The 25,413-nt window shown below is 45.5% G+C and overlaps 2 protein-coding genes across 2 annotated transcripts in view; both read right to left on the reverse strand.

Moving 5' to 3' along the window:
* LOC130267638 (aldo-keto reductase family 1 member C1-like) overlaps positions 1–780 on the reverse strand; it is a 73,686-nt gene extending 72,906 nt beyond the window's left edge. The window contains exon 1 of the mRNA XM_056517689.1: positions 475–780. Coding sequence (XP_056373664.1) covers positions 475–516 — 42 coding nt within the window. The 5' untranslated portion in view covers positions 517–780. The remainder of the gene's footprint in view (positions 1–474) is intronic.
* Positions 781–8,009: 7,229 nt separating this feature from the next.
* On the reverse strand, positions 8,010–11,367 carry LOC130267616 (E3 ubiquitin-protein ligase TRIM11-like). Its single transcript, XM_056517652.1, has one exon. The coding sequence runs from the start codon at positions 10,868–10,870 to the stop codon at positions 9,278–9,280; it is 1,593 nt and encodes a 530-aa protein (XP_056373627.1). The 5' UTR covers positions 10,871–11,367; the 3' UTR covers positions 8,010–9,277.
* Between the last annotated feature and the right edge of the window lie 14,046 nt (positions 11,368–25,413).

A 25,413-nucleotide genomic window follows, 5' to 3' on the forward strand; every position in this document is an offset into this window, starting at 1 on the left:
ACAAACCTCATCCTCATGTAATCTCCTTACTACTGGGGTGACACACTGTAACAAACCCTCCTCCCCATGTAATCTCCTTACTACTGGGGTGACACACTGTAACAAACCTCCTCCTCATGTAATCACCTTACTACTGGGGTGACACACTGTAACAAACCTCCTCCTCATGTAATTACCTGACTACTGGGGTGACACACTGTAACAAACCTCATCCTCATGTAATCTCCTTACTACTGGGGTGACACACTGTAACAAACCCTCCTCCCCATGTAATCTCCTTACTACTGGGGTGACACACTGTAACAAACCTCCTCCTCATGTAATCACCTTACTACTGGGGTGACACACTGTAGCAAACCTCATCCTCATGTAATCTCCTTATTACTGGGGTGACACACTGTAACAAACCTCCTCCTCATGTAATCTCCTTACTACTGGGGTGACACACTGTAACAAACCTTCTCATGTAATTACCTCACTGTGGTGACATGTGACCTCTCCTCTCCTCCACAGCATCACACAGGTCCTTCAGCCAAGATCTCTTCTCTCCTCCACAGTTAAGCTCCGCCCCCAACATGTGATGGTGACATCATCACAGGTCCTACACCTCCAGCATCTAGCCGTCTGGGCCAGGGGAGATGAGGGAGGGTAAGAATAATTCAGAGGTGGGTCCTGCAGGACTAATGTAACAGGGACGGTCTTCCTCCTCTGGAAAAAGCAAAGGAACTCCGTTCCTGTGTGTTCCTGCAGGACTGGAGCCCTGGTCAGAAATGTGTGTCTCCCACCATCCCCTGCGGAGACTCTGCCCGGCAACAACAGACACACAGGGCAATGGAATGTGATCTTGTCATGTGACCTGCCTTGAGGGGGGATTCGAAACTGTTGATTACCTCATGCCTTGGTGAGGGGGATATGAAAACTGTTTGTTTTACCTCAATAAATCAGTCTATGTTCTGGCTTCACAGGAACCAGAGGTGTGCGGTGTCTTCTCTGAGGAAAGGGACATCACATGAGGATCACATGATCTCGGGACAACACGGAGCTAAAGGGACCCCTCGATCTACGATGGCCCCGACATACGATAATTTCAACATGCGATGGCCTTTCAGAGGCCATCGCATGTTGAAGGCAGCATCAACATGCGATGCTTTTTTATGTCGGGGCCATCGCATAAACAGCTATCTGACAGCGCAGACTGCTTCAGTCGTTTACGGTGCCCCGTGTGCTCCGGTGATGTCTCTTGCATGTCCTCGGGGCTCCGGCGCGTCCTCTTTGGGAAACCCCTGCATCATCGACGCTCTCCATCAACGCCATCACGTCGCTGCGCACGCCGTCCCATCATCCAATAGGAACGGAGTGCATAACAACGTGATGGCGGCGACGGAGCGCGCGGATGCCGGGGAAGCAGAGGCCTTGCCGGAGCGTCGGGGACACCTCGGGGACGCGGCGACAGGGATGGACGGCGACATCCCGGGCAGCGGTGACGGTCCGGAGTGGCGGGGACAGGTGAGTACAACTTCCTCTAACAGTGCTCTTCAACCTGCGGACCTCCAGATGTTGCAAAACTACAACACCCAGCATGCCCGGACAGCCAATGGCTGTCCGGGCATGCTGGGTGTTGTAGTTTTGCAACATCTGAAGGTCCGCAGGTTGTAGACCACTGTCCTATACTTTAAGTTGCACGGATCCCTCAACATGCGATGGTTTCAACAAACGATGGTCCCTTTGGAACGGATTACCATCGTATGTTGAGGGACCACTGTACTCAGTTGGGGTATAAGGACTTCCTTACGAGGATGTCTTCATACGACTAGTGATGGTGAGTGTGCATGATACGGGCAAAAAGATAAAATACCAGGAGCGTACCACAACGCTCTGCCAGATCCGTCATAACAAAACCTATGTGTACAGTGTGAAAAGCCTGTATATGGTGGTGTGGAAGCTATATCACTGCACTAACCTAGGATAATACATCCAAAAAAGATCATATAGCGACAACCACATAAGAATATACAAAACCTACAGAAAACACACTGCTCAAAAAAATAAAGGGAACACTTAAACAACACAATGTAACTCCAAGTCAATGACTCTTCTGTGAAATCACACTGTCCACTCAGGAAAAACACTGATTGACAATCAATTTCACATGGAACAGACAACAAGTGGAAATTATAGACAATTAGCAAGACCCCCCCCCCCCCCCCAAATAAAGGAGTGGTTCTGCAGGTGGTGACCTCAGACTACTTCTCAGTTCCTATGCTTCCTGGCTGATGTTTTGGTCACTTTTGAATGCTGGCGGTGCTTTCATTCTAGTGGTAGCACAAATATTGGCAATTTCGCCACTGGCGCCTTGTGCTCTTCACAGATGAAAGCAGGTTCACACAGGACTGGTGCAAGGATTTTTGCCACCCTAGATGAAAGCTTATTTTGCCATCCCCCTTGACCACGCCCATTGGCTCCACCCTTTGACACGCCCTACTTTACTGCTGGGGTGACACTCTGTAACAAACCCCCTTCTTATATAATCGCCTTACTAATGGGATGAATCACTGTAACAGACCTCCTCCTTCTATAATCACCTTACTACGGGGGTTACACACTGTAACAAACCTCCTCCTCATATAATCTCCTTACTACTGGGGTGACACACTGTACCAAACACTAGTTTAGGATACAGAATCACACGTATATATATATGAAAAGGCCGAAGCGGCACTACAATTCAAAGTGAAATAAGTAGGTGTTTATTCACACATCTGTGATACACGCAATGTGTCGGCTCATCAATAGAGCCTTTCTCAAGCATATTAAGAATGCTTTAGAAAGGCTCTATTGATGAGCCGAAACGTTGCGTGTATCACAGATGTGTGAATAAACACCTACTTATTTCACTTTGAATTGGAGTGCCGCTTCTGCCTTTTCTTGTATATGTGTATAATATATATACATATATATATATATATATTAGGGGTGTAAGAAAAAATCGATTCACTCGATTATCGCGATTTTTCATTTGGCGATACTGTATCGATTAAAAATATTTTTTAATCAATCTTTTTAGGGATGCGGAATTCGTATCTCCCGACGCCTGGGACATGCAGTTACGGGCGCCGGGCAGGTGTATTTTTCCAGCTCGTGCAAGAAGGGCCGGACCAGACAAGTGCGGCGGCGCTCTGGGTGTATGGAGCGGGCTCCCGACTGATTTCAGTAGCCAGGGGCTGCCGCTAGTAGCCAGCATGCGGCGCTCAGCAGTCTGTATGCAGCGGGCTCCGGACTCCTGCCGTCCGCTCCATACTCTGCAGCCCCCAGCTGCATCCAGTAGCCGGGGGCCGCCGCTAATAGCCAGCATGTGGCGATCGCCGCGGTTGGCTATTAACCCTTTAGATTGCCGCTGTCAAAGCTGACAGCGGCGTCTAAAGGGACCTGTGAATGCTCCCTGGTGGGCTAGTGGGGTGGATCGCCCCAGTGCAGTGCGATCGCGGGCGGGCGATCCACTGTGGAGGGCTTACCTCTGCTTCCTGCTGTCCCGTGGCTCTGTCATTGATAGAGCCTGGCTTTACTACGCTCTATCAATGGATCACAGATCAACGGAGTTCAATAGAACTCTATTCATCTAATGATTCCTCCTAAAAGTCTAATAAAGTGTATAAAAATAAAAAAATATGTTTTAATAAAAGTGTAAAAGACACTCATTAACCCCTTCCATATTAAAAGTTCAGATCACTCCCTATTCCTATATAAAAACATGTAAACATAATAAAAATAAACATATTTGGTATCACTGCGTGCGTAAAAATCGCAATATATCGTTTTTGAGGCAGAATCGCGATATATCGTATCGTCATATGTGTATCGCGATACGTATCATATCACCAGATTCTTTCCAATTCACACCCCTAATATATATATATATATATATATATATATATATATATATATATGTATATAGTAGATACAGCTGGCATATTTTGTGGTGAAATTATTTATGTCACTATAAAGTCCAAATGGTGGCGCAAAAATCAAGCCCTCATATAGGTCTGCAGGTGCAAAATTAAAAGAGTTATGGGGGGAGATTTAACAAGGCCTCTGCAAACTGAAAGAAGCGATCTGATTGGTTGCTATGGGCAACTGGGCAACTTTTCCTCTGGACATGTTTTGAAAAAATCTCCCCCATGATTTTTAGAAGGTGAAGTGGAAAAAAGTGCAAAAATGAAAAATCTGTTAGGGTCTATTCACACGTACAGTATTCTGTGCAGACTTGATGCGCAGGATTAGAATCTGTGCTCAGTCATTTAGTTTACATTGAAATCATCAGCAGAAAATACTGCGCATCAAATCTGCACAGAATACTGTACGTGTGAATAGACCCTTAAAGGGGTACTCCGCCCCTGGCATCTTATCCCCTATCCAAAGGATAGGGGATAAGATGTTAGATCGTCACGGTCCCGCTGCTGGGGACCCCGGTTATCGCTGCTGCGTCACCCCGCCATCATTACTGCACAGAGCGAGTTTGCTCTGTGCGTAATGACAGGCGAGACAGGGGCCGGAGCAGCATGACCTCAAGGCTCCGCCCCTCATGACATCATGGCCCATCCCCTTAATGCAAGTATATGGCAGGGGGCGTGACGACCGCCACGCCCCCTCCCATAGACTCGTATTGACGGGGGCGGGCCGTGACGTCATGAGGGGCAGAGCCGTGACGTAACGATGCTCCGGCCCCTGTATTGCCCGTCATTACGTGCAGATCGATCTCGCTCTGCGCAGTAATGATAGCGGGGTGCCGCAGCAGCGATCCCGGGGCTCCCCAGCAGCGGGACCCCGGCGATCTGACATCTTATCCCCTATCCTTTGGATAGAGGATAAGATGTCTAGGGGCGGAGTACCCCTTTAAGGGGTTAAATATTAGAGGGGCATTCTGACTGGTTGCTATAAGCAACAGTTCCACTGCATCTTCTTAAAGTCTAGAGCTCTGTTTTCCCAACAGGGTGCTTCCAGCTGTTGCAAAACTACAACTTCCAGCATGCTAAGGCTGTCTTTTGCTGTCTTTTGGCTGTCTGGGCATGCTGGGAGTTTTAGTTTTGCAACAGCTGGAGGCACAGTTTGGAAAACACTGTTCTGGAGGCTCGGGATGTCCCAGTACTATAGAGGGGGGCAGGTACATAGGGTCACATCACATGGGATGGGGTCTGGGTACAAGAGGGTCAAATGTGGCAGGTGGGGGAAAGGTACAGGGATGAGGTCTTACAGGGAATGAGGGGTATTCCCACAAGGTATGGGGCAGTTGCTAATAGAAGGTACATGGGGAGAGGCATGTGGTGGGGTGGTTCCCTTAGGTGAGCAGGATCATTAACAAAGGGGCAGGTAATGGTCGGGGCAGCGCGGATACCTCTTTCAGGTCCAGAGTGCCCTCCTCCAATCACTGCTGCAGGTACTTGTTGTCAGGATCCACAGGCTTTTCTTTCTGGCTCAGAGCCCCCAGCAGCTGAGCGGGATCCGGCAGGATGGCGTCAGGCTATCAGGAGCTTCACTGACCTGACCTCAGGAGCTTCTAAACAAACAGGCCACTTGGAACAAGCTGCCGCTGAACCAGTGGCTACAGGTAGCAAGTAGACAGCCCGGGCCCCCTAATACTGCCTGCCCTGATTTTGACCCTGGTTACTACTGCCGGGGATCCCGTCATCATTGCGCCCCCCCCCCCTGATTTCTATGCCCATGGGGGGGAGCGCTGCATGCCTCGCTCCTCCAGCTTAGGGATGGAGGATCAGGGCTGCGCTGATGGGATCCTTTTCTTCCAACAGATTAACCCTTTCAGGTATGGGTGGTAGACAAATTTGCATGGAACATTACTTGCACATAGTATTCACAACTTCAGCACTGTTTTCCAATGGCAAACAACAGTCCTTTTTTCACCTCCCCCTCTATTTCACAAGCGCCTCGGGTGAAACACTTTTCACTGGCAAAGTCCCGTACACTTTCTGGCACAAATTTTATTTGCATCGGCATGCGATTCTCTGACAATACTGGACACAGTTCAGACTGGGGAGGACTTTAGGCATAAGGCACACACCCATATCCTGTTCATGACACCAAAAGTTGTGGTTGATGCAGGGCAGGTGGAATTACCCTAGGGCAGATGGCATTAACCCCTTGTATTCGTGAGGCCAGGGCGTGATTTATCCTCAATACCATCTGAAGGTATACCGCTGGATCCTTGGCTAGGCACAGGGGCAATAATGACTCCGACGCCAAGTTATGGACAACGGTAGCTTTACTGAGTTTAGACAGGTTGAAAAGTCTATACAGTTCAGACAGGCCGATGGAGGTGACCAGTGACTTCAGAGACCTTAAGGGCTTGCTGGGACTTGCAGTAGATTTGGACAATTTAGTGCAGGCCCCTCTGACTTGATAATGAATTACAGTGACTGACTTGACTTGAGACAGGCTAAGCTGTGACTTTAGCTTCTTGTAGCTTTTGGCTGCAGGACTCTGGTGGGGTCCCATAGGTCATGCTTAGGTCACATGGTCTCTGATACCTCCTGGGTTACAACCACATGACAACTCACATGAAAACTGATGATCACATGTCAACCTTTCTGAAAGTAGCAACACTTTCTATATGCATTATACAGGCAAACAATATATACATAAGGGGACAGGTGTAAGGGTGCCTAGGGGGACACTGCAAGAAGGCTGCCTGACAGGGCAGCAACTTCCGTAATGGGCCACCACATGTGACTATTTGATTAACTTTTTGTGAATGTGATGTGAGCAAAAAGCAGCAATTTTGAACCTTTTTTTTTTTTTAACGTTTACGCCGTTCACCATAAGTTGTCCTTACCATTATATTTTGATAAATCGGACATTCATGCACTCGCCAATACCAAATATGTTCGATAATTTTTATTGGGGAGGGGATTTTTCAAATTTTTTAAAACTATTTTATTTTATTATTTACCTAATACAATGGGGATCAAAAGTTTGGGCACCCCAGGTAGAAATGTGTATGAATGTACGTAAAGAATCCAAGGAAAGATGGTAAAATCTCCAAAAGGCGTCAAATTACAGATTAGACATTCTTATAATATGTCAACAAAAGTTAGATTTTATTTCCATCATTTCAAATGACAAACTTTCAAAATAACAGAAAACAAAAAAATGGCGTCTGCAAAAGTTTGGACACCCTGCAGAGTTAATATCTTGTACTGCCCCCTTTGGCAAGTATCACAGCTTGTAAACACTTTTTGTAGTCAGCCAAGAGTCTTAAACTGATGGAGCTGCAGATAAACAGTGACCGCCATGTAATAATAACTCATGGACTAGGTACAACTACAAAGCTCTACTCCAATACTCAGTATAAAGAGCTTGTGCAGGATGTATAAGAGGAGAACAAAGTGCAAGAGCATTACCAGATGGATCACAAGTGGAGCCAAGGAGAATGCCAGCCCCTGCGCATGCTTCAGTGTAAGCCTTTTACCAGATCCATCACATAACTGACACCAGCGGCACCCAAAGGACCCAAGTTATTTGATGAGGATCTTTGGGTTCCGGTGCGGTGTCTGTCCTTTAGGTGTAGAGAATTACCTTCCATGCTGCATTATTCTTCCTGAAAAATAGAGCGGAGTCTCTGATAGAAATGTGAACAGAGCCTAATGCAGGTCTGTCAATGGATTCCCACCAGTACTCGCCAAAATGTCTTTAACCCCTTAATGACCTACGATGTACCTGTGCCTTGGTGCACCATGCTGAAAATGTCATCATGCTGTTATGAAGCAAACTTAGAAACTCGTAGATGGTGAGTGATGGCTGCTATCAGCAACTGGTACTCAAGGCAATGACTGCCACAGTGATCATGTAATGTCGGTCATTTAATTCCTTAAATGCTACGATCCATAGAAAAGAGCTTACATTGTTAAGAGCTGAACCTGTCAGGTGCCCAATTTGCACCCCAGCAGCATATAAGGAGGGTACCCGATTTCCATGGCAACCAAAGGCCTTTTGAAAAAGTGTAATAGAAAAAAATTCTCCTTAATAAAACTGAAATCATAAAACAACAGATTTTTGATAAAACTGTGTGCAGAATTTTTTCAAATATTAAGATATGTTATTGATCCCATATGGTGAACAGTGGGGGGGAAAAAAACATGGCAAAATGGCAGATTACAGTTACATCATTAAAAAATATATATTTTCAAAAAAACTTAATGGTACCGATAAAAACTAAAAATCACGGCACAAAAAATTACCCTTATTCAGCCCCATAAACAAGAAAATAAAATTAGTATAGGGGTCAGAATAGGACAGTTTGTGTAATTTAACAAGAGCTATGTATATATGTGAATAGTTGTAATCATATTGACCCACAGAGTAAAAAGAACATGCCAGTTTTACAGTCATGTGCGCTACTTAAAAACGTAAGCCCCTAAAAGTTGCAAAAGTGCATATTTTAAAAAAATTCACCCGCCTGATCGCAGGGGGTCACGCCGCTGGGGACCCCCACAATCTTTCATGCAGCACCCAGCTATCATCAGCCTCCGGAGTGAACATCACTCCCGTTCTGATGAATCACGATCACTGGGCCAGAGTATCGTGACGTCACATCACCGATGTTCGCTCCGGAGGCTGATGATAGCGGGGTGCTGCATGAATGATTGCGGGGGTCCCCAGCATCAGGCATCTTATCCAAAGGATAGGGGATAAGATGTCTTAGGGTCAGAGTACCCCTTTAAGTGGAAATCTTGGGTGAGTTCCCACACTTTTTTTTCCAGAACTTGACCCATGCTTCTAGGTACAACCAGGCTGGGTCATTAAGGGGTTAATTTTTGTTTAGATCATGTCAGGATGACTCACAAGGTTTATTATAGAAGGGAATTGCTTTTGTGTATATATATGTATATATAATATAGACTTTTACATGCACATGCAGAGTGCAAGAAACGGAGACACTATTATGGTGTTATCTACAGAATAGAGAAAACATTATGGAGGCACTATGTGTACATTGCTGGTTACTGTAAAAGCTTTAAAGCGGGCACTATAACTATGATAGGTATAAATTTCTACCCTTTGGTCTTAGACAATATTACCCTGTGAAATCCCCTTTAATATTATTTTGGCAGAAATAATCCTCTAAACACCTGACTGCCCCAATATGTAGAAATGTGTCAATCACTTAGACCATGTAGGAATCATCCACTGTAGCCCCGCCTTCTCATTCATCCCATTCGCTAAATATTCCACCAATCAGAATCTCTGTTTCTCTTAGCATTTTCTTAGGTTATGATGGTTTCTCCCAGTTTCTGCCTCCCCCTAATATCTTTATAGAACCTCCCCATACACATAATGCAGCATGAAGGGGCTCGGTGAAGGTGGTGGTGAAGGTGTGTAAGTGTCTGATGGGGTCACACAGCTCATAAAAGGACAGCTGCCCGGTCTCATAATCCAGACAGATCCTGACTCTATTACTGGAGATATTGTGAGGCAACTGGGTCACTTTACCGTCATGTATCACTAAATACTCATTAATATACCCCTGCTCACCATATAAACTCCAGGACTTGTTATTATTTCCAATGGATGATTGATCTCCCCTCCTGTTTATACTGAGATAACACATCCCCACCCTCCACATCGATCCTGATCTACTGATCTCCACATCCCAGTAATGTCGTCCTGAGGTAAATCTCCTTCTGCTCATCACCTGATATTTCTGGAATCTCTCTGCTGTTTCTGGACGATTCTGCTTCTCTTCTGTCCATGTTGCAGTTTTTTGGTCATCTGATATAAGGAGATTATTACCAGCCGTGTTTAGATCCAGTAATATGTCTGCAGGATCCTCCCCATAGATCCTTATACCTGATATTATGTCACATAATGTGTGGAATGTGTCTGAGATCACAGTCGCATCCAGATCATCTACATCATGTGTCTTATCATGTCCCCCTGTGTCCTCATCCCCTTCCCCCTCCTCAGGATAACACAAGTCACCTGTGTCTGGATCCTGTAAGACAGTCAGTGGATCCGTCATGTTACACAGCTCCTCAATGTGTCTCATCTTCCTGGACAGCTCGTCCTTCTTTATTTCCAGCTGATGGATCAGAGCAGACAGTGACAGTGACTCTTCCTTTTCCTGCCTGGAGATCTCACTCAGTGCCCTCTTCTCCAGGTCGTCCAGCTGTCTCCTGATGTCTATAAACAGGGCAGTGACTCTCTCCACTTCTCCAGCTGCTTTTTGTTGAGCTTTTCTCCTACGCTCCTCCAGTTTCTGGACTCTTTCCTCTCTCTTCGTGATCAGTTTCTGGAGAACATTTCTCAGTTTCTTCTTCTTCTTCTCAGAGGCCTCATCCATCATCTCCACCTGGTGTCCCCGATGTTCTCCTGCTGAACAATACACACAGATACAAGCAGCGTCCTCAGTGCAGTAATATTCCAGGACCTTCTTATGGACAGAACATTTCCTGTTCTCCAGAGAAGTTCTGGGCTCAGATAAGACGTGTTCTGGTGACTTGTTGTGAGTTCTCAGATGTTTATCACACAGAGAAGCCTCACAGTGCAGACAGGACTTCACAGCAGGGACAGGAGAGTCCACACAGTAAGTGCAGAAGATCCCGGGTTCTGTCGGTGTTGGATCAGTAACCAGGAAGTTCTCCATTATTTTCCTCAGAGCGATGTTCCTCATCAGTGCAGGCCGCTCCTGAAACTGTTCTCTACATTCAGGACAGGAATAAACTCCAGACTGGTCCAGTGTATCTAGCACACGATCAATACAGACCCGGCAGAAGTTGTGTCCACATCTCAGCATTACAGGATCTGTATAAGTGATCAGACAGATGGAACAGTCCAGCTCGTCTCTCAGAGCAGAAGACGCCATGGCCGACACAGGAAAAGGGAGACAAAACTACAATTCTCTGACACTCAAAAATCAGAGGGCGGGTTTTATAATTCTCTCCAAAGGGCAGGGCTGAAAAGCACAAGATCAGTCACTATTAACCTGTTCATGGACACTTCTCATAGTCATATATTCTATCTGCTGTATATTTAGGGCCTACATTGTGATCACATTTAAAGAGCCGGGTTGTTATTTGCAGTTACAGATTCTTAAAGTAACAGTCAGGATTTATTAGTAGTGAATGAGAAACACTGAAATAAAAGATCATCTTAAAAGATCATCTTAAAATAAAACACTGACATGAATCTGGGAAACTTGGACATTACATCTGTCATTTTTCTCTTTTTTGATAATTTTATAAATATCTTTTGGAATGAAAACATTACCAGTAGAGATGAGGGAATAGTTTTACCAAGGTCAAGGGTCACAGGGAAATCGAGCCGTATGATCGGTTGTGGGAAAAGGTAAACAACTTTAGTTTTGTTTTCTCCGTGATGTGAAGTAAGTAACCGATTATCATGTTATGGTCACAGTGATGGCTTGTGATGTGGTAGCGCTATATAAGATATATTTAAAAAAATGCAAAAAGAAACAGTTACATTGTATTTTTTTCATGTCATACACTGAATATCATAAATAATATGCATTGTAATTGTAAGGTTAGAAGTTTAATCTATAGGCTGTAAGATATATATGTTACGATTTGCGCTCCGGCCGCCAGTGCTGGCTGTGAGCGCATTTCCCTGCTCTCTCCTGCTGCCGGTGGGACGTGCCGCATGCGAATCCCAGTCCATAACTCACCTCAGTCCCCTGCTTCCTCCTCTTCTGCCTCTCAGCTCCGATACGCATATCCCCTTCTCCTAGGGCACGCGTGCCAGAGCTTTAAGATTTAAAGGTCCAATACGCCCATAATTATGTGCAACACCTGTGTCTCCTCTAAGTTCCTGCTCCTCCCCCACATCCCTGCTGGATTTTTGTTGTTGCCTTGTGCCATTGAGAAAGCATTACTGTGTTTTGCCTTGCCTTGTTACTGACCTCCTGCTACGTTCCTGACCTTGCTCCTGTGCCGCCTGCCTACTGACCTCCTCCTTCGTTCCTGACTACGCACCTGTGCTGCCAGCCCTGACCTTCTGCAATCCAGACTACGAGCTGCTGTTTCCCATCTGTACCTCGAATCTCCTGTGTGGTGGCGTCCTGCCAGGGGTAGCGACCTGGGTGCCGCCTGCCGCAGCAAGTCCATCCCACTTTGTGGCGGGCTCTGGTGAAGACCAGCAGCACCTTAGACTCCTCTCCCTGGTACGGGCCGCAACATCTGCCACACAGGTCCAGCAGATCTACTACCTCCAGTGTTCCTGTCTACTGAACCGTGAGTGTTACAGTAGGATCTGGCCATTGATCCAGCTGAGGTACCCCTGCTTGAAGTTGCGCATCTTCCCTCCATTGTGGTACGTCAGTCGCAGCAGTTGGCCCAACAGGTGCAGCAACTCTCACAGCTATCTGCTATGATGCAACACCTATTGGCCATGCAGCAACAACAGCAGCAGCACCCGCAACCAGCACCACTCTCTCCACCAGTCCCTGCAGTGTCCTCAGGCCCCCAGCTATGTATACCTTTACCCTCTAAGTATGATGGTGATTCCAAGTTATGCAGAGTCTTCATTTCTGAACAGTTTCTGACAGAACGTGCTAAAGTGTCTTTGTCATTAACCTACTGTCCGGAAAAGCCCTGGCCTGGGCTACACCCCTTTGGAACCACGTAGACCCGGTATCTTCCAACTTGACGGCTTTTCTGGCAGAATTCCGCAGTGTCTTTGAGGAACTAGCACGTGCCTCTTCAGCTGAGATGGCTTTGCTGAACCTCTGTCAAATTCTTCCGTTGGTGACTACGTGGTTCGGTTCCGCACACTAGCCTTAGAACTAGCATGGAATGATGAGGCCTTGTGTGCCACATTCAAAAAAGGACTGTCAAGCAGGATTAAAGATGCCCTCGCTTCACGTGGTCCTCCGTCTTCTTTGACTGAACTTATCCACTTGGCCGCACATATTGATGTGCGTTTTGCTGAGAGGCAGTAAGAACTAGGGTTAGAGAGGTAACCTGCCCAAATACGGAGATATCCTCGCCTGGCACCCGTGTTCCAACGTTTACCTCTACGGTTTCCTGCGTCTCTTGCCGAAGAGACTATGCAAGTAGTACGTTCTCGTCTTAAGTAACAAGAGAGGTCACGACAACGCAGTGAGAATTTGTGCTTGTATTGTGCTAGCCCAGAACACTTTTTCAAAGACTGTTCAGTTCGTCCACAGTATCCGGAAAACACTCGAACCTAGGGCTCGAGGGAGAGGCGTCCCTAGGTGTGAATACTACCTCTCCTCGCTTGACCATCCCTGTACAAGGCTACGCTTCTGTCAAGTTTTCTTTCAGCGCTAATGCATTTTTGGACTCTGGTTCCGCAGGTGATTTCATTGATGTATCTTTAGTCCTTAAATATCATCTTCCTGTTACTCGCCTTGCCAAGCCTTTGTTCATCTCTTCTGTTAATGGACAAAATCTGGACTGTAAAGTGCTTTTCCGTACTGAGCCTCTCATCATGCAAGTGGGAGTTTTGCATAAAGAAAAGATTGAGTTCTATGTGCTTCCTCACTGTACCTCTCAGCTTCTTCTTGGTCTACCTTGGCTTTGACGTCATTCTCCGCAACTTGATTGGAGAAATGGAGAAATTATTCGTTGGGGACAGCACTGTCAAAATCTTTGTCTCAGGCCAGTCCAGCCTAAAGTTGTTGCTCGTCTTCCTCCTTTACCATGTCTATCTCTACCTTACCAAGATTTTTTGGACGTATTCTGCATGAAGCAGGTCGAGTCTCTACCTCCACATCATCCTTATGATTGCCCCATTGATTTACTGCCGGGTACCATTCTCGTGGAAGAATTTACCCGTTATCGGTTCCTGGGACCCAAGCTATGGCGAAGTATATCCAGGAGAACCTCCAAAAGGGTTTTATCCGTAAGTCCTCTTCTCTTGCCAGAGCAGGATTGTTCTTTGTTGAGAAAACGGATGGTTCTCTCTGACCTTGTATTGACTACAGGGGACTTAACAAGATTATGGTCAAAAATAGTTATCCACTTCCTCCTTTCTCCGAACTTTTTGACTGTCTCCGAGGGGCCAAGGTCTTCTCTAAGTTGGACCTATGGGGTGCATATAACCTTATTTGTATCCGCGAGGGAGATGAATGAAAAATGGCCTTCTATACTCGTGATGGACATTTTGACTATCTCGTGATGCCTTTTAGCCTCTGCAATGCTCCTGCCGTTTTCCAAGAATTTGTCAATGATATCTTCTGAGACCTTCTCTACACCTGTGTTGTCGTGTACCTAGATGACATCTTGATCTTCTCTACCAACTTAGAAGAGCATCGTACTCATGTTCATCAGGTTCTTCAACGCCTTTGGAAGAATTATCTCTATGCCAAATCGGAGAAATGCCTATTCGAAAAGTCTAATCTCCCATTTCTCGGCTACATTGTTTCTCATCAAGGCCTGCAGATGGATGCAGATAAACTGTCTGCGGTATTGGATTGGCCTAGTCCTTCTGGCCTATTGGCTATTCAACGCTTTCTGGAATTCGCAAACTATTATCATCAATCTATCCCACATTTCTCTTCCTTGGTTGCTCCGATTGTGGCTCTCACCAAAAAGGGCTCTAATCCCAAGACATGGCCTCCTGAGGCCAAACAGGCCTTCTCCCATTTAAAGTCTGCATTTTCCTTCACTTTGGAGGTTTATGTCTTCTGTTGGAGCCGGTGCCATTCTTACCCAGAGAAATGCCAAGGGTAAGACTGTAACTTATGATTTCTTTTTCAAGACTTTCTCACCTGCTGAAAGGAACTACTCCATTGGAGATCGAGAACTCCTCGCTATTAAGCTTGCCTTGGAGAAATGGTGACATTAATTGGAAGGGTCTTCTCATCCGGACAGCATCTACACAGATCATAAGAATCTTCTGTACCTTCAGTCTGCTCAGCGATTGAATCCTTGTCAGGCAAGGTGGTCTTTGTTCTTTTATAGATTTAATTTCTACATTCACTTCCTTCCAGCTAACAAGAACATCAGAGCTGATGCTCTTTCCAGGTCCTCTGACGTCATAGGTTTGGACTCCATGTCAAGGCATATTATTCCTCCTGATCGCTTGATTTCTGTCGCTCCTGCCGATATTCAGCAAGTGCCTCCTGGAAAATGCTTTGTGCTCACCAGATTGAGACGCAAGGTACTGAAGTGGGGTCATTCTTCTCTGTTGGCAGGTCATCCTGGTGTACGCAAAACTTTACTCCTAATTTCTCTAGAACGTGACATTTTCGATTTTGTTCCTGTGATACTTGTGCCCGTGGCAAAACTCCTCGGCAGAAACCAGCTGGACTCTTGCAGCCTTTGCCGATTCCGGAGACTCCCTGGTCCCACATCGCTATGGATTTTATTACCGATCTGCCTCCTTCCCATAATAACACGGTCATTTGGGTTGTGGTCGATCGGTTTTCCAAAATGGCACATTTCATCCCTTTTCCTGGCCCCCATCTGCTCCACAGCTGGCGTAGTATTTCTTGCTTCATATCTTTCGTGTGCATGGTCTTCCACAGCATATCGTTCCGGGTCCAGGAGTTCAGTTTGTTTATAAATTCTGGCAAGCTCTTTGTACCCGTCTTTACATCAATCTGGACTTCTCCTCTGCCTACCACCCTCAGTCCAACGGTCAGTTGGAGAGGGTTAATCAAATTCTGGAGACTTATCTTCGTCATTTTGTTTCAGCTCGCCAGGACGATTGGGTTGACCTTCCCCCTTGGGCAGAATTCTCATATAATCATAAGGATTCCAAGTCTACAAGGTCTTCTCCTCCCTTTTTTTGTTGTTTATGGTCTTCATCTCCGTTCCCTTCTTCCAATTTCTTCCGGAGTGCCAGCTGTTGACGAGCTTGTCCGGGACTTCACTTCCATTTGGCAACAAACTCGTCAGTCTCTGTCTCATGCTTCCTCACGCATGAAAGCACAAGCTGATAGGAGTAGAAGATCTCTTCCGTCCTTCTCTCCTGGGGACAAGATTTGGCTTTCCTCCAAGTATATTTGGTTCAAGATACCCTGCTACAAGCTTGGTCCTTGCTATCTTGGCCCCTTCCAAGTCTTGAAAAAGTTACAAACTCTGTTTGCCTGCTACTTTACAAACTCCGTTTGCCTGCTACTTTACGTATTCCTAATTCATTTCATGTTTCTCTCCTCCAGCCCCTTGTCATAAACCGGTTTTCACTAAAGAATCTTGTCCCCACACAAGTCTCTGGCTCTGCTGATATCTTTAAGGTCAAAGAGGTTCTTGCCACCAAGACCGTGGTCAATGTAAAAAAATGTTTCAGTCCGCCACACTTTTGCGTGGAATTCGTGCTGATTTTGCACGGAATTCCCGCAGAATTCGTACAAAAAAAATGTTTGCGCACATTCCGCGCGAAAAAAAGTAATTTCTGAGCTGATTTTTTCAGCAAGAATTCCTCGCACATATTAATCAGTGTGAACATACCCTTATGGTTTGTGCTCTGCCCGTCAGTGCTGGCTGTGAGCGCATTTCCCTGCTCTCTCCTGCTGCTGGCGGGGCTAGGGTTCGCATGACGGGACGCGCCCGCATGTGAATCCCAGTCCATCACTCACCTCGGTCCCCTGCTTCCTCCTCTTCTGCCTCTCAGCTCCAGCGTGCATGTCCCTGTATCCTAGGGCACAAGCGCGCCAGAGCTTTAAGATTTATAGGGCCAGTACGCCCATAATTATGTGCAACACATGTGTCTCCTCTATAAGTTCCTGCTCCTCACCCACATCCCTGCTGGATCTTTGTTGCCTTGTACCATTGAGAAAGCGCTACTGTGTTTTGCCTTGCTTTGTTACTGACCTCCTGCTACATTCCTGACCTTGCTCATGTGCCGCCTGCCTACTGACCTCCTGCTTCGTTCCTGACTACGCACTTATGCAGCCAGCCCTGACCTTCTGCTAACGAAACTATAAGTTGCTGTTTCCCATCTGTACCTCGAATCTCCTCTGCCACCTTTGTGGTCGAGTCGTGCCAGGGGTAGTGACCTGGGTGCCACCTGCCGCAGCAAGTCCATCCCGCTTTGCGGCGGGCTCAGGTGAAAACCTGCGGCACCTTAGACTCTGCTCCCTGGTACGGCCCGCGTCATCTGTCACACAGGTCCAGCGGCTCTACTACCTCCAGTGTTCCTGTCTACTGAACCGTGAGTGTTACTATACATTATATATATATATATATATATATATATATATATATATATATATATATATGTACATACAGTCATGGCCGTAAATGTTGGCACACCTGACATTTTTCTAGAAAATGAAGTAGTTCTCACAGAAATGGATTGCAGTAACACATGTTTTGCTATACACATTTATTCCATTTGTGTGTATTGAAACTAAATCAAAAAAGGAGGAAAAAAAGCAAATTGGACATAAGGTCACACCAAACTCCAAAAATGGTCTGGACAAAATTATTGGCACCCTTTCAAAATTATGGAAAAATAAGATTGTTTCAAGCATGTGATGCTCCTTTAAACTCACCTGGGGCAAGTAACAGGTGTGGGCAATATAAAAATCACACCTGAAAGCAGATAAAAGGAGAGAAGTTCACTTAGTCTTTGCATTGTGTATCTGTGTGTGCCACACTAAGCATGGACAACAGAAATTCAAGAAATTTGCAACCCATGGCACTATAGCTAATCTTGCTGGGCGTGTATGGAAGAGAAAAATTGATGAAAGGTGTCAACACAGGATAGTCCGGATGGTGGATAAGCAGCCCCAAACAAGTTCCAAAGATATTCAAGCTGTCCTGCAGGCTCACAGAGCATCAGTGTCAGCGCGAACTATCCGTCGACATTTTTTATAGGAAGCAACTGATTTCAGTTATTTTTCCAAAGGGTGTACAACCAAATATTAAGTTTAAGGGTGCCAATAATTTTGTCCAGCACATTTTTGGAGTTTGGTGACATTATGTCCAATTTGCTTTTTTTCCTCCCTTTTTTGGTTTAGTTCCAATACACACAAAGGGAATAAACATGTGTATAGCAAAATATGTGTTACTGCAATCCTTTTCTGTGAGAAATATTTCAGGGGTGCCAACATTTACAACCATGACTGTATATATGTGTGTATATATATATATATATATATTTATATATATATATATATATATATATATATATATATAATCATAGCATCATTTTTTCTCCTGCATCAAGAGGATCATTCATCTTCTATAGTTCTACTTCTGCCCCATTACACAGGATCGGGGCCGATACTGGCAGCTTTCCACCAAGCATACTATTTATATTCAAAGCATCTCTTTGAGTTTCAGTTTCAGGGTATGTTACCCGATTTTGGAATTATGGATGAGCCCCGATGTGTTTGCTTGGTTCAATGTATGATGTGCGCTACACCAGCTCATTCCTCGCCTAATGATCTATGTGATGGGCAAAGCACTATTAACTTCTATGGACTGTTCTCGGTTTAAAAATGGAACCTTGATGACAGAAACTTACCTCTGTGCCTTCGCAAGATCATGTGGCATGCATAATGCAGCTTCATCATTGGCTTTGACGTAGCCTTGTTTCGGCTTTCTCCTGATGCGATCGCAGACTTTAGGCTTGCACTTGCGCATTTGTTTTTTACCCACGCTATGTATGATTCTATTATCCGCTACTGTCAGGGTAAGGGTATGTTTACCAATTAATTATATTTAACTATTAATTATGATATATGTTGAGCATCATGCACTTTATGATTCACTTTTGTGCTGTAACTGGCACATTTATGTTGTATGTTCACATTTGGATCCTCAGCTTTTATAGATGTTATGTATACACTTATGATTATGCACTTTTAGTATTATTGGATTTCACTGTATGTAATTAATTGTACACAGTTTTTGGACTATTTAAAGAGCCCCTGAAATTCACTTGAACATGCTTGAGAAAGACGATGTGAGATTGTTTGCACTCTTTTTATTGTGCTGAGGATGGAATACATTTCACCTTAATTTGCCAGAAATCTGTGTGCTGCGATCCTTTCTTTCGATGTGGAAGCGTTGGTCCCCTGGCCAGGATTCAAATGATTGGCTTTATGTGGACTTGTATGTTCTGCTTTTATCAATGTCAGATAAAATGAATATGTTATTGTACACCAAAAGTCATTGTGTACAGCCATTTCTGATGTCTGATTGTGGCGGAGGTTTGGCCTGAAGAGCAGACACCAACTAGTAATCCCTCTGTGGCACAAGCCACTGCAGTGCAGGTGGGGGTTACAGTCTGCCCCACCATCACCAATTCCAGATTGTCCCATGTATCCTGGGACACCCATGTTGACCCCATGCAAGGGACCAAGTCTTGTAACCCTAGGTATATCTTACAGCCTAGGACCCCACCTAGAAGGCAAGACTGGGAAAGAATGAAAGCTGTATAGTAACTTTGTGTACAGTAAAAATAACCAGATTTGGTTGCAAGACTGACTGACTGTTGTGCAGTAGCACACCTTTGTTGTTTCAGATCCTGCAAAGGTTCAAGATTAGTGCCTGACAAGACTTTGTCAAGAAAAGTTCTTAGTAAGTAATGTGCCCGGCTCCGTCCGAGAGACTCCTTGAGGTAGGAGATTGTACAGTATATAGCTGCATACCAGTCTCCTCAGAACCGGGACCCTGAGTTGACTGGACCATGAACTTCTTGTGTACATGGACTACTGAGCAGTACATGAACTGTTGTGTAAATGCTCAGAGTAATATATTGTGGTTCAGTAAAAATGGTTACGGAGGTACACTGAAATGTTGTGGTCCTAATGTTATGGTCCTATATTGTGTTATCAATGTCAGATAAAATGTATATAAGTTATTGTACACCAAAAGTCATTGTGTACAGCCATTTCTGATGTCTGGTTGTCTCCTTACAGGGGGTTGTCCTGATGTAGTTGGGAGGAGCACATGGCACCCCTTTACCAGCATCTTGTACATATATAACAAACAGTATGTGTGATACCTTAACCTCTTAAGGACCCATGACGTATGCATACGTCATCACACCCTGGGTCTTAAGGACCCATGACGTATGCATACGTCATGTCTTTTCCTGGTCTCCGCCGCTCACCCGGCGGAGATCGGAAGCGGATCCCTGCTGAAATCCTTCAGCAGGGATCCAGGGCAAACGCCGAGGGGGGCATCGCAAGGGAAATCGCCCTTGCGATCTGCGGCGATACCGGGCTGATCGGGTCTCTCCCGACCGCCCGGTAATTTCGCATGATCCCGGCTGTCACAGACAGCCAGGACCATGGTGAAGACTAGGAGCGAGGTGGCAAACCTGCCACCTCCTTATATTCCCTGCGATCTGTCGGTTAGTTAACCGACCAATCGCAGGAGGGGGGCGGTTACTTCCTCCCATCCTGCCCGGCCCCTTGAAGTCCGGAGAGGATGGGAGGAAGACCGGAGAACGCGGCGGGGGACGGGGGAGTGCTGGGGACCGGCCCCGGTACTTACCTCGTCCCTGAAGACCCGGATCCCGGCGAGGAAGATGGCGGCGGCGGCGACAGGTGAGTAGATCTTCAGCCGCGGTCGGGCCCTTTACAGCAATGCACGTCGCCGTAAAGCGACATGCATTGCTGTATTGGGACCCTATATACTACAACTCCCAGCATGCCCAGACAGCCCTTGGCGTCTGGGCATGCTGGGAGTTGCAGTTTTGCAACATCTGGAGGTCCACAGTTTGGAGACAACTGTGCCCTTCCAGATGTTGCAAAACTACACATTCTCAGCATGCTCTTACTGTCCAGGCATGCTGGGAGTTGTAGTTCTGTAACATCTGGCCCTTCAGATGTTGCAGAACTACAACTCCCAGCATGCCTGGACAGTTTTGGCATACTGGGAGTTGTAGTTTTGCAACATCTGGAAGGGCACAGATTGGGAACCACTGTATTGGTGGTCTGCAAACTGTAGTCCTCCAGATGTTGCAAACTACAACTCCAAGCATGCTGGGAGTTGTAGTTCGGCAACATCTGGCTCTAAAGATGTTGCCGAACTACTACTCCCAGCATGCCTGAGAATGTTTGGGAGTTGTGGTTTTGCAACAACAGGAGGCACACTGGTTGGCAAACATTGTCTGTTTCCTAACTCAGTGTTTCCCAACCCGTGTGCCTCCAGCTGTTGCAAAACTATAACTACCAGCATGCACTGATAGACTGTGCATGCTGGGAGTTGTAGTTTTGCAACAGCTGGAGGTCCCCCCCCTTGTGAATGTACAGGGTACATTCACATGGGCAGGGGGCTTACAGTGAGTATCAGGCTGCAAGTTTGCGATGCAGCAAATTTTGCGCGGCAGCTCAAACTCGCAGCGGGAAAATCGCTGTAACCCCCTGCCCATGTGACTGTACCCTAAAAACACTACACTACACTACACTAACACAAAATAAAATAAAAAGTAAAAAACACTACATATACACATACCCCTACACAGTCCCCCTCCCCTCCCCAATAAAAATGAAAAACGTCTAGTACGCCACTGTTTTCAAAATGGAGCCTCCAGCTGTTGCAAAACAACAACTCCCAGTATTGCCAGACAGCCGTTGACTGTCCAAGCATGCTGGGAGTTTTGCAACAGCTGGAGGCACCCTGTCTGGGAATCACTGGCGTAGAATACCCCTATGTCCACCCCAATGCAAATCCCTAATTCAGGCCTCAAATGCGCATGGCGCTCTCACTTCGGAGCCCTGTCGTATTTCAAGGCAACAGTTTAGGGTCACATATGGGGTATCGCCGTACTTGGGAGAAATTGCCTTACAAATTTTGGGGGGCTTTTTCTCCTTTCACCCCTTATGAAAAGATGAAATTGGGGTCTACACCAGCATGTTAGTGTAAAAAATAAATTTTTTACACTAACATGCTGGTGTTGCCCTATACTTTTGTTAGGTTCGACCTCAAAGGCCGAGACGTCTTCTGTCGGCGGATGCCCAATTTGTGTGTGGAAAGCCTGTATGGGGCTGCAGTCACCCAACGTTCCTTCCAACACTACCTGCCATTCAAAATCACGACACAAACACAAGTGTTGTCTCTGTAAGCTGAAGGCAGAACTGCCCTAGCCCTCTTTTCAGGAGTATTTTATAGCCCACTTTCAATTAGGCGTGCGCAGTAAACTCTACATTGAACAAACACAGGAAAACCATAAATCTTTCGCAGAAGAAAGTTAGATACAAAATATACATTGCTTAAGCTCAAATATAATGAACCATTGTTTCAAGGACGCATCTGGGATAGAAAAAAGATAAGTGTCTGCATTCTTGAAGATAAGGTACCCATCGTCTCTTAGTTCAAAAGTTTAAAGTTTGTTATGTAGAAAAAAACAAGAAAGATAGAATACAGTCACTTAGACCGAGAATAATCAAGTCTTCATACAAAATGGAGTCTTTGAACACAAAAATGGAGTCTCCTCTACCCAATTCTATCATTTCCCCCTTTGACATCATCATCTGAAAGAACTGGGTCCTCCAGGTCAGGTGTATAGCAGGTCTTTCCTCAGGTACTATCCCAGACCGCGAGTTGTCTGAGGGAACCAAGTCTTCTTAAATTGGCTCCGTCCCCTGAGTAATGGACCGGCATCCTCACCAGGAAGAGTGTTTCAGGTGTGATGTCAATCTAAAAACAAACGAAAAAAAGAGGAGACATGAGAACCTGAAAACAAATGCTGGTCATTATTCCTTCTACATCCTGGGAAAACAACATAAAATGTTTATGTTAACCCATTCATTTGAAGTAAACAATACTCAGTATTTACCGATTCTATATTTACAGCGACTTATGCTTATCATCAAAAGCTTTATAACTAAATAAGATAAAAGAATAACAACTGCGACTTGTAATATAAAATGTATGGCACCTCCTACCCATCCTCCAATACCTATCAACCAGGTGACTGGGTTCATTATGAAGAAAGTATCTCCCCACCACTTATCTTTATTTTTCTCATTGTTTTTAGCGTACTGTTCCCTTAGTTTTAGTACGTTCTCAAGTTGGTGGTGCATCTGGATGGTACTTGTGGTGTCTATGTAATGACAGCAAGTGGGGCCTATAATCTGGCACATTCCCCCTTGAGCAGCTGTAAGGTAATCAAGAACTATTGTGTGCTGGTTAGTTGTACAGACACAGAGGTGTTAGTGATTTCCAGAATGTCATATATTTGGTCGTCAAGGTAGTCAGTTGTCTCAACTAATTTGTCCCATATTTGCATCATCATGGGGTATACAAATAGAGTGCTGAAGAGTTTATTGGCTGTTCCCATCTGAACTACATGTGGTCTTCCATTCTCTCTTTCCTTGTTGTCAGCTGCTCTTCGGCATAGCATGTGTCTTGGGACTGCTCTCATGTCAACGTCTTTGTTGGGTATCACAAAAGTCGAGGGAGTGAGTCTGGCTAGGGTGCATGTACCATTAACCCCTACTGGTAACCACTTGTAGGCCCCCCCTTCCGCATACCCAATATGTGTCTCTTGGGAGTTCCCAATATGAGGAATGTTGATTTATCAGTTTATTAACTATGTCAACCAGTTTTGAGGCGTTAGTCATATAGCACCATCCAGGTTTCTGTCCTAATGTACCACAGTAACCTATATCTGGGTTATTACATGTCGGGTCATAGGGCTGATAATATGAGGATTCATTACATCTTTGATGTCCTGTAATGTTATGGCACTCTTCTTCGGTACCTTGAGGAAAAAGTGTATTATTCAGCCAGTTTTTGTCATGTAAGCCCCTCTCTATTTGATTAGGCTTAAATGTATCAGTACTTACAAATGTTCTGCTAAAACTGACCTTTATCCCCTATGTGGGTATTCGTCTTAGGTCTAGTATTTGTGTGACTTCACGTGCTACCCAGGAGCCCCCCTTAAAGGTCAGTATCTGCTGTGGTCCTTGTCCAAAACTGCTCAGGTTTCCCTGCCACCAGGGTTGCCCAATCCACCCCACTATTGGAATCCCCACTGAAGTGTTCCAATGTTTTGTGTACCGTGGCTTGTTGCTTGCTAATGTGTTGAAGCAATTCCCCTGGAACATCTCATGTGGTGGTACAGGGATAGCCAAATAAGGCATACTCTGGGCAGATGTAGGAGCATGTGTGCATATCCAGCAATCTGTCACTGTGAGATTTTGTGCCACCATTAAGTGGTGTTTCAAGAATTTGTAATCTGGATGCTTTTCTAGCTCATCATGTAAGGTTGTGATGTAACATATTAGACAGTTAAACAGAAACCAAAGTATTGTCATGGTCAGATACCGCCTTCTTGCAGTGTGACGCATGAATCCAGCTGGCTGTAGTCAAGAGGACTTGATATGGTCCTTCAAATCAGGGCTCGAGGGACTTCTTTACATACACGTAGTCTCCAGGCTGTAGCGTGTGGGTTCAATGCTGTCCGGATCTGGGAAGGAAAGACAACACTTGCCCACATGTTAGTTTCAGATACTTTCACAAGAACTGCACATATGAGGACAGATTCTCATACTAAATGTTATAACTATAATACATCCTCCCCATGGGGTAGGCCTCAGGTCAGCCTAAAGAGATCAACACACACCAAGACAAAACACATAGCCTGAACAAGGGGTCAAGCTTATGTAATCTACCTGGACTCTCTAGAGCAGACAGAGTGGCTTTGGGTATACTTTCATGGGGCTGGTATAGTCCTCCCCGGATTGTATGAAGCACAGGTCATACAGGCTTGAAGAAAAGCTACTACGGTAGTGGAGATACCAGGGGCTATCCAGGATTTGTCTATGACTTGCAGCATGGCCCCTTTAGACAAATGTGTTTTACCATGTATTACTTGGACTATCATTGGGAAGCAGAGTTCTAGGCAGGCAGACTTTTGCAGAAGTCCCCCATATGCCGTCTTTTCTCCTCTGTCCATTAACATCCTCCAAGATTCTTTTTACAGCAACATCTGCCTGTTGTGAAGGTTTTTTTTTCCACACTCACCTCCACGTCTCTGACAGATATCACTGGCAGTGCGGCGACTGCCTCTGTAGTGGTGTCAGCCAACTCATTATTTTTGGCTTCTAAGGTACCAGTCTTCATATGGGCCCTAATTCTGACAATTCCCACCTCCTCTGACATTAGCAGCCCCTCCATGAGTGCTACAACTCTCTGCATATTTTATTGGTTTGCCTGAAGAGGTGAGAAAAGTCTTTCAGATAAGTCTGTTAGCGGTTTTACCCCAGCCAAGTCTGTAAGCTCCAGTTAGTGCAGCCAAATCATTACCTTATTGCCCTGGGCAAGCAGGTAGAGAGTTTGTTCTTTTGACTACTTGGTGTCATGCAGAATACATACCCCATCATGTGAGAACCCTGCTGTCTCCTGTAATATTAACTCTATACAGGCATTCATCATCATCATTATTATACACAGAGTTTGTAATAAATTATGCCCCTCTCCCATCATCTCTTCCCCCCCTCTGAATCCAGTCATTCTC

The sequence above is a fragment of the Hyla sarda genome, chromosome 4, assembly GCF_029499605.1.
Source record: "Hyla sarda isolate aHylSar1 chromosome 4, aHylSar1.hap1, whole genome shotgun sequence".
Lineage (NCBI taxonomy): Eukaryota > Metazoa > Chordata > Amphibia > Anura > Hylidae > Hyla > Hyla sarda.

Coding starts and splice junctions, on each gene's coding strand:
- LOC130267616 (XM_056517652.1), bottom strand. CDS start 10,870: ATGGCGTCTTCTGCTCTGAGAGACGAGCTGGACTGTTCCATCTGTCTG.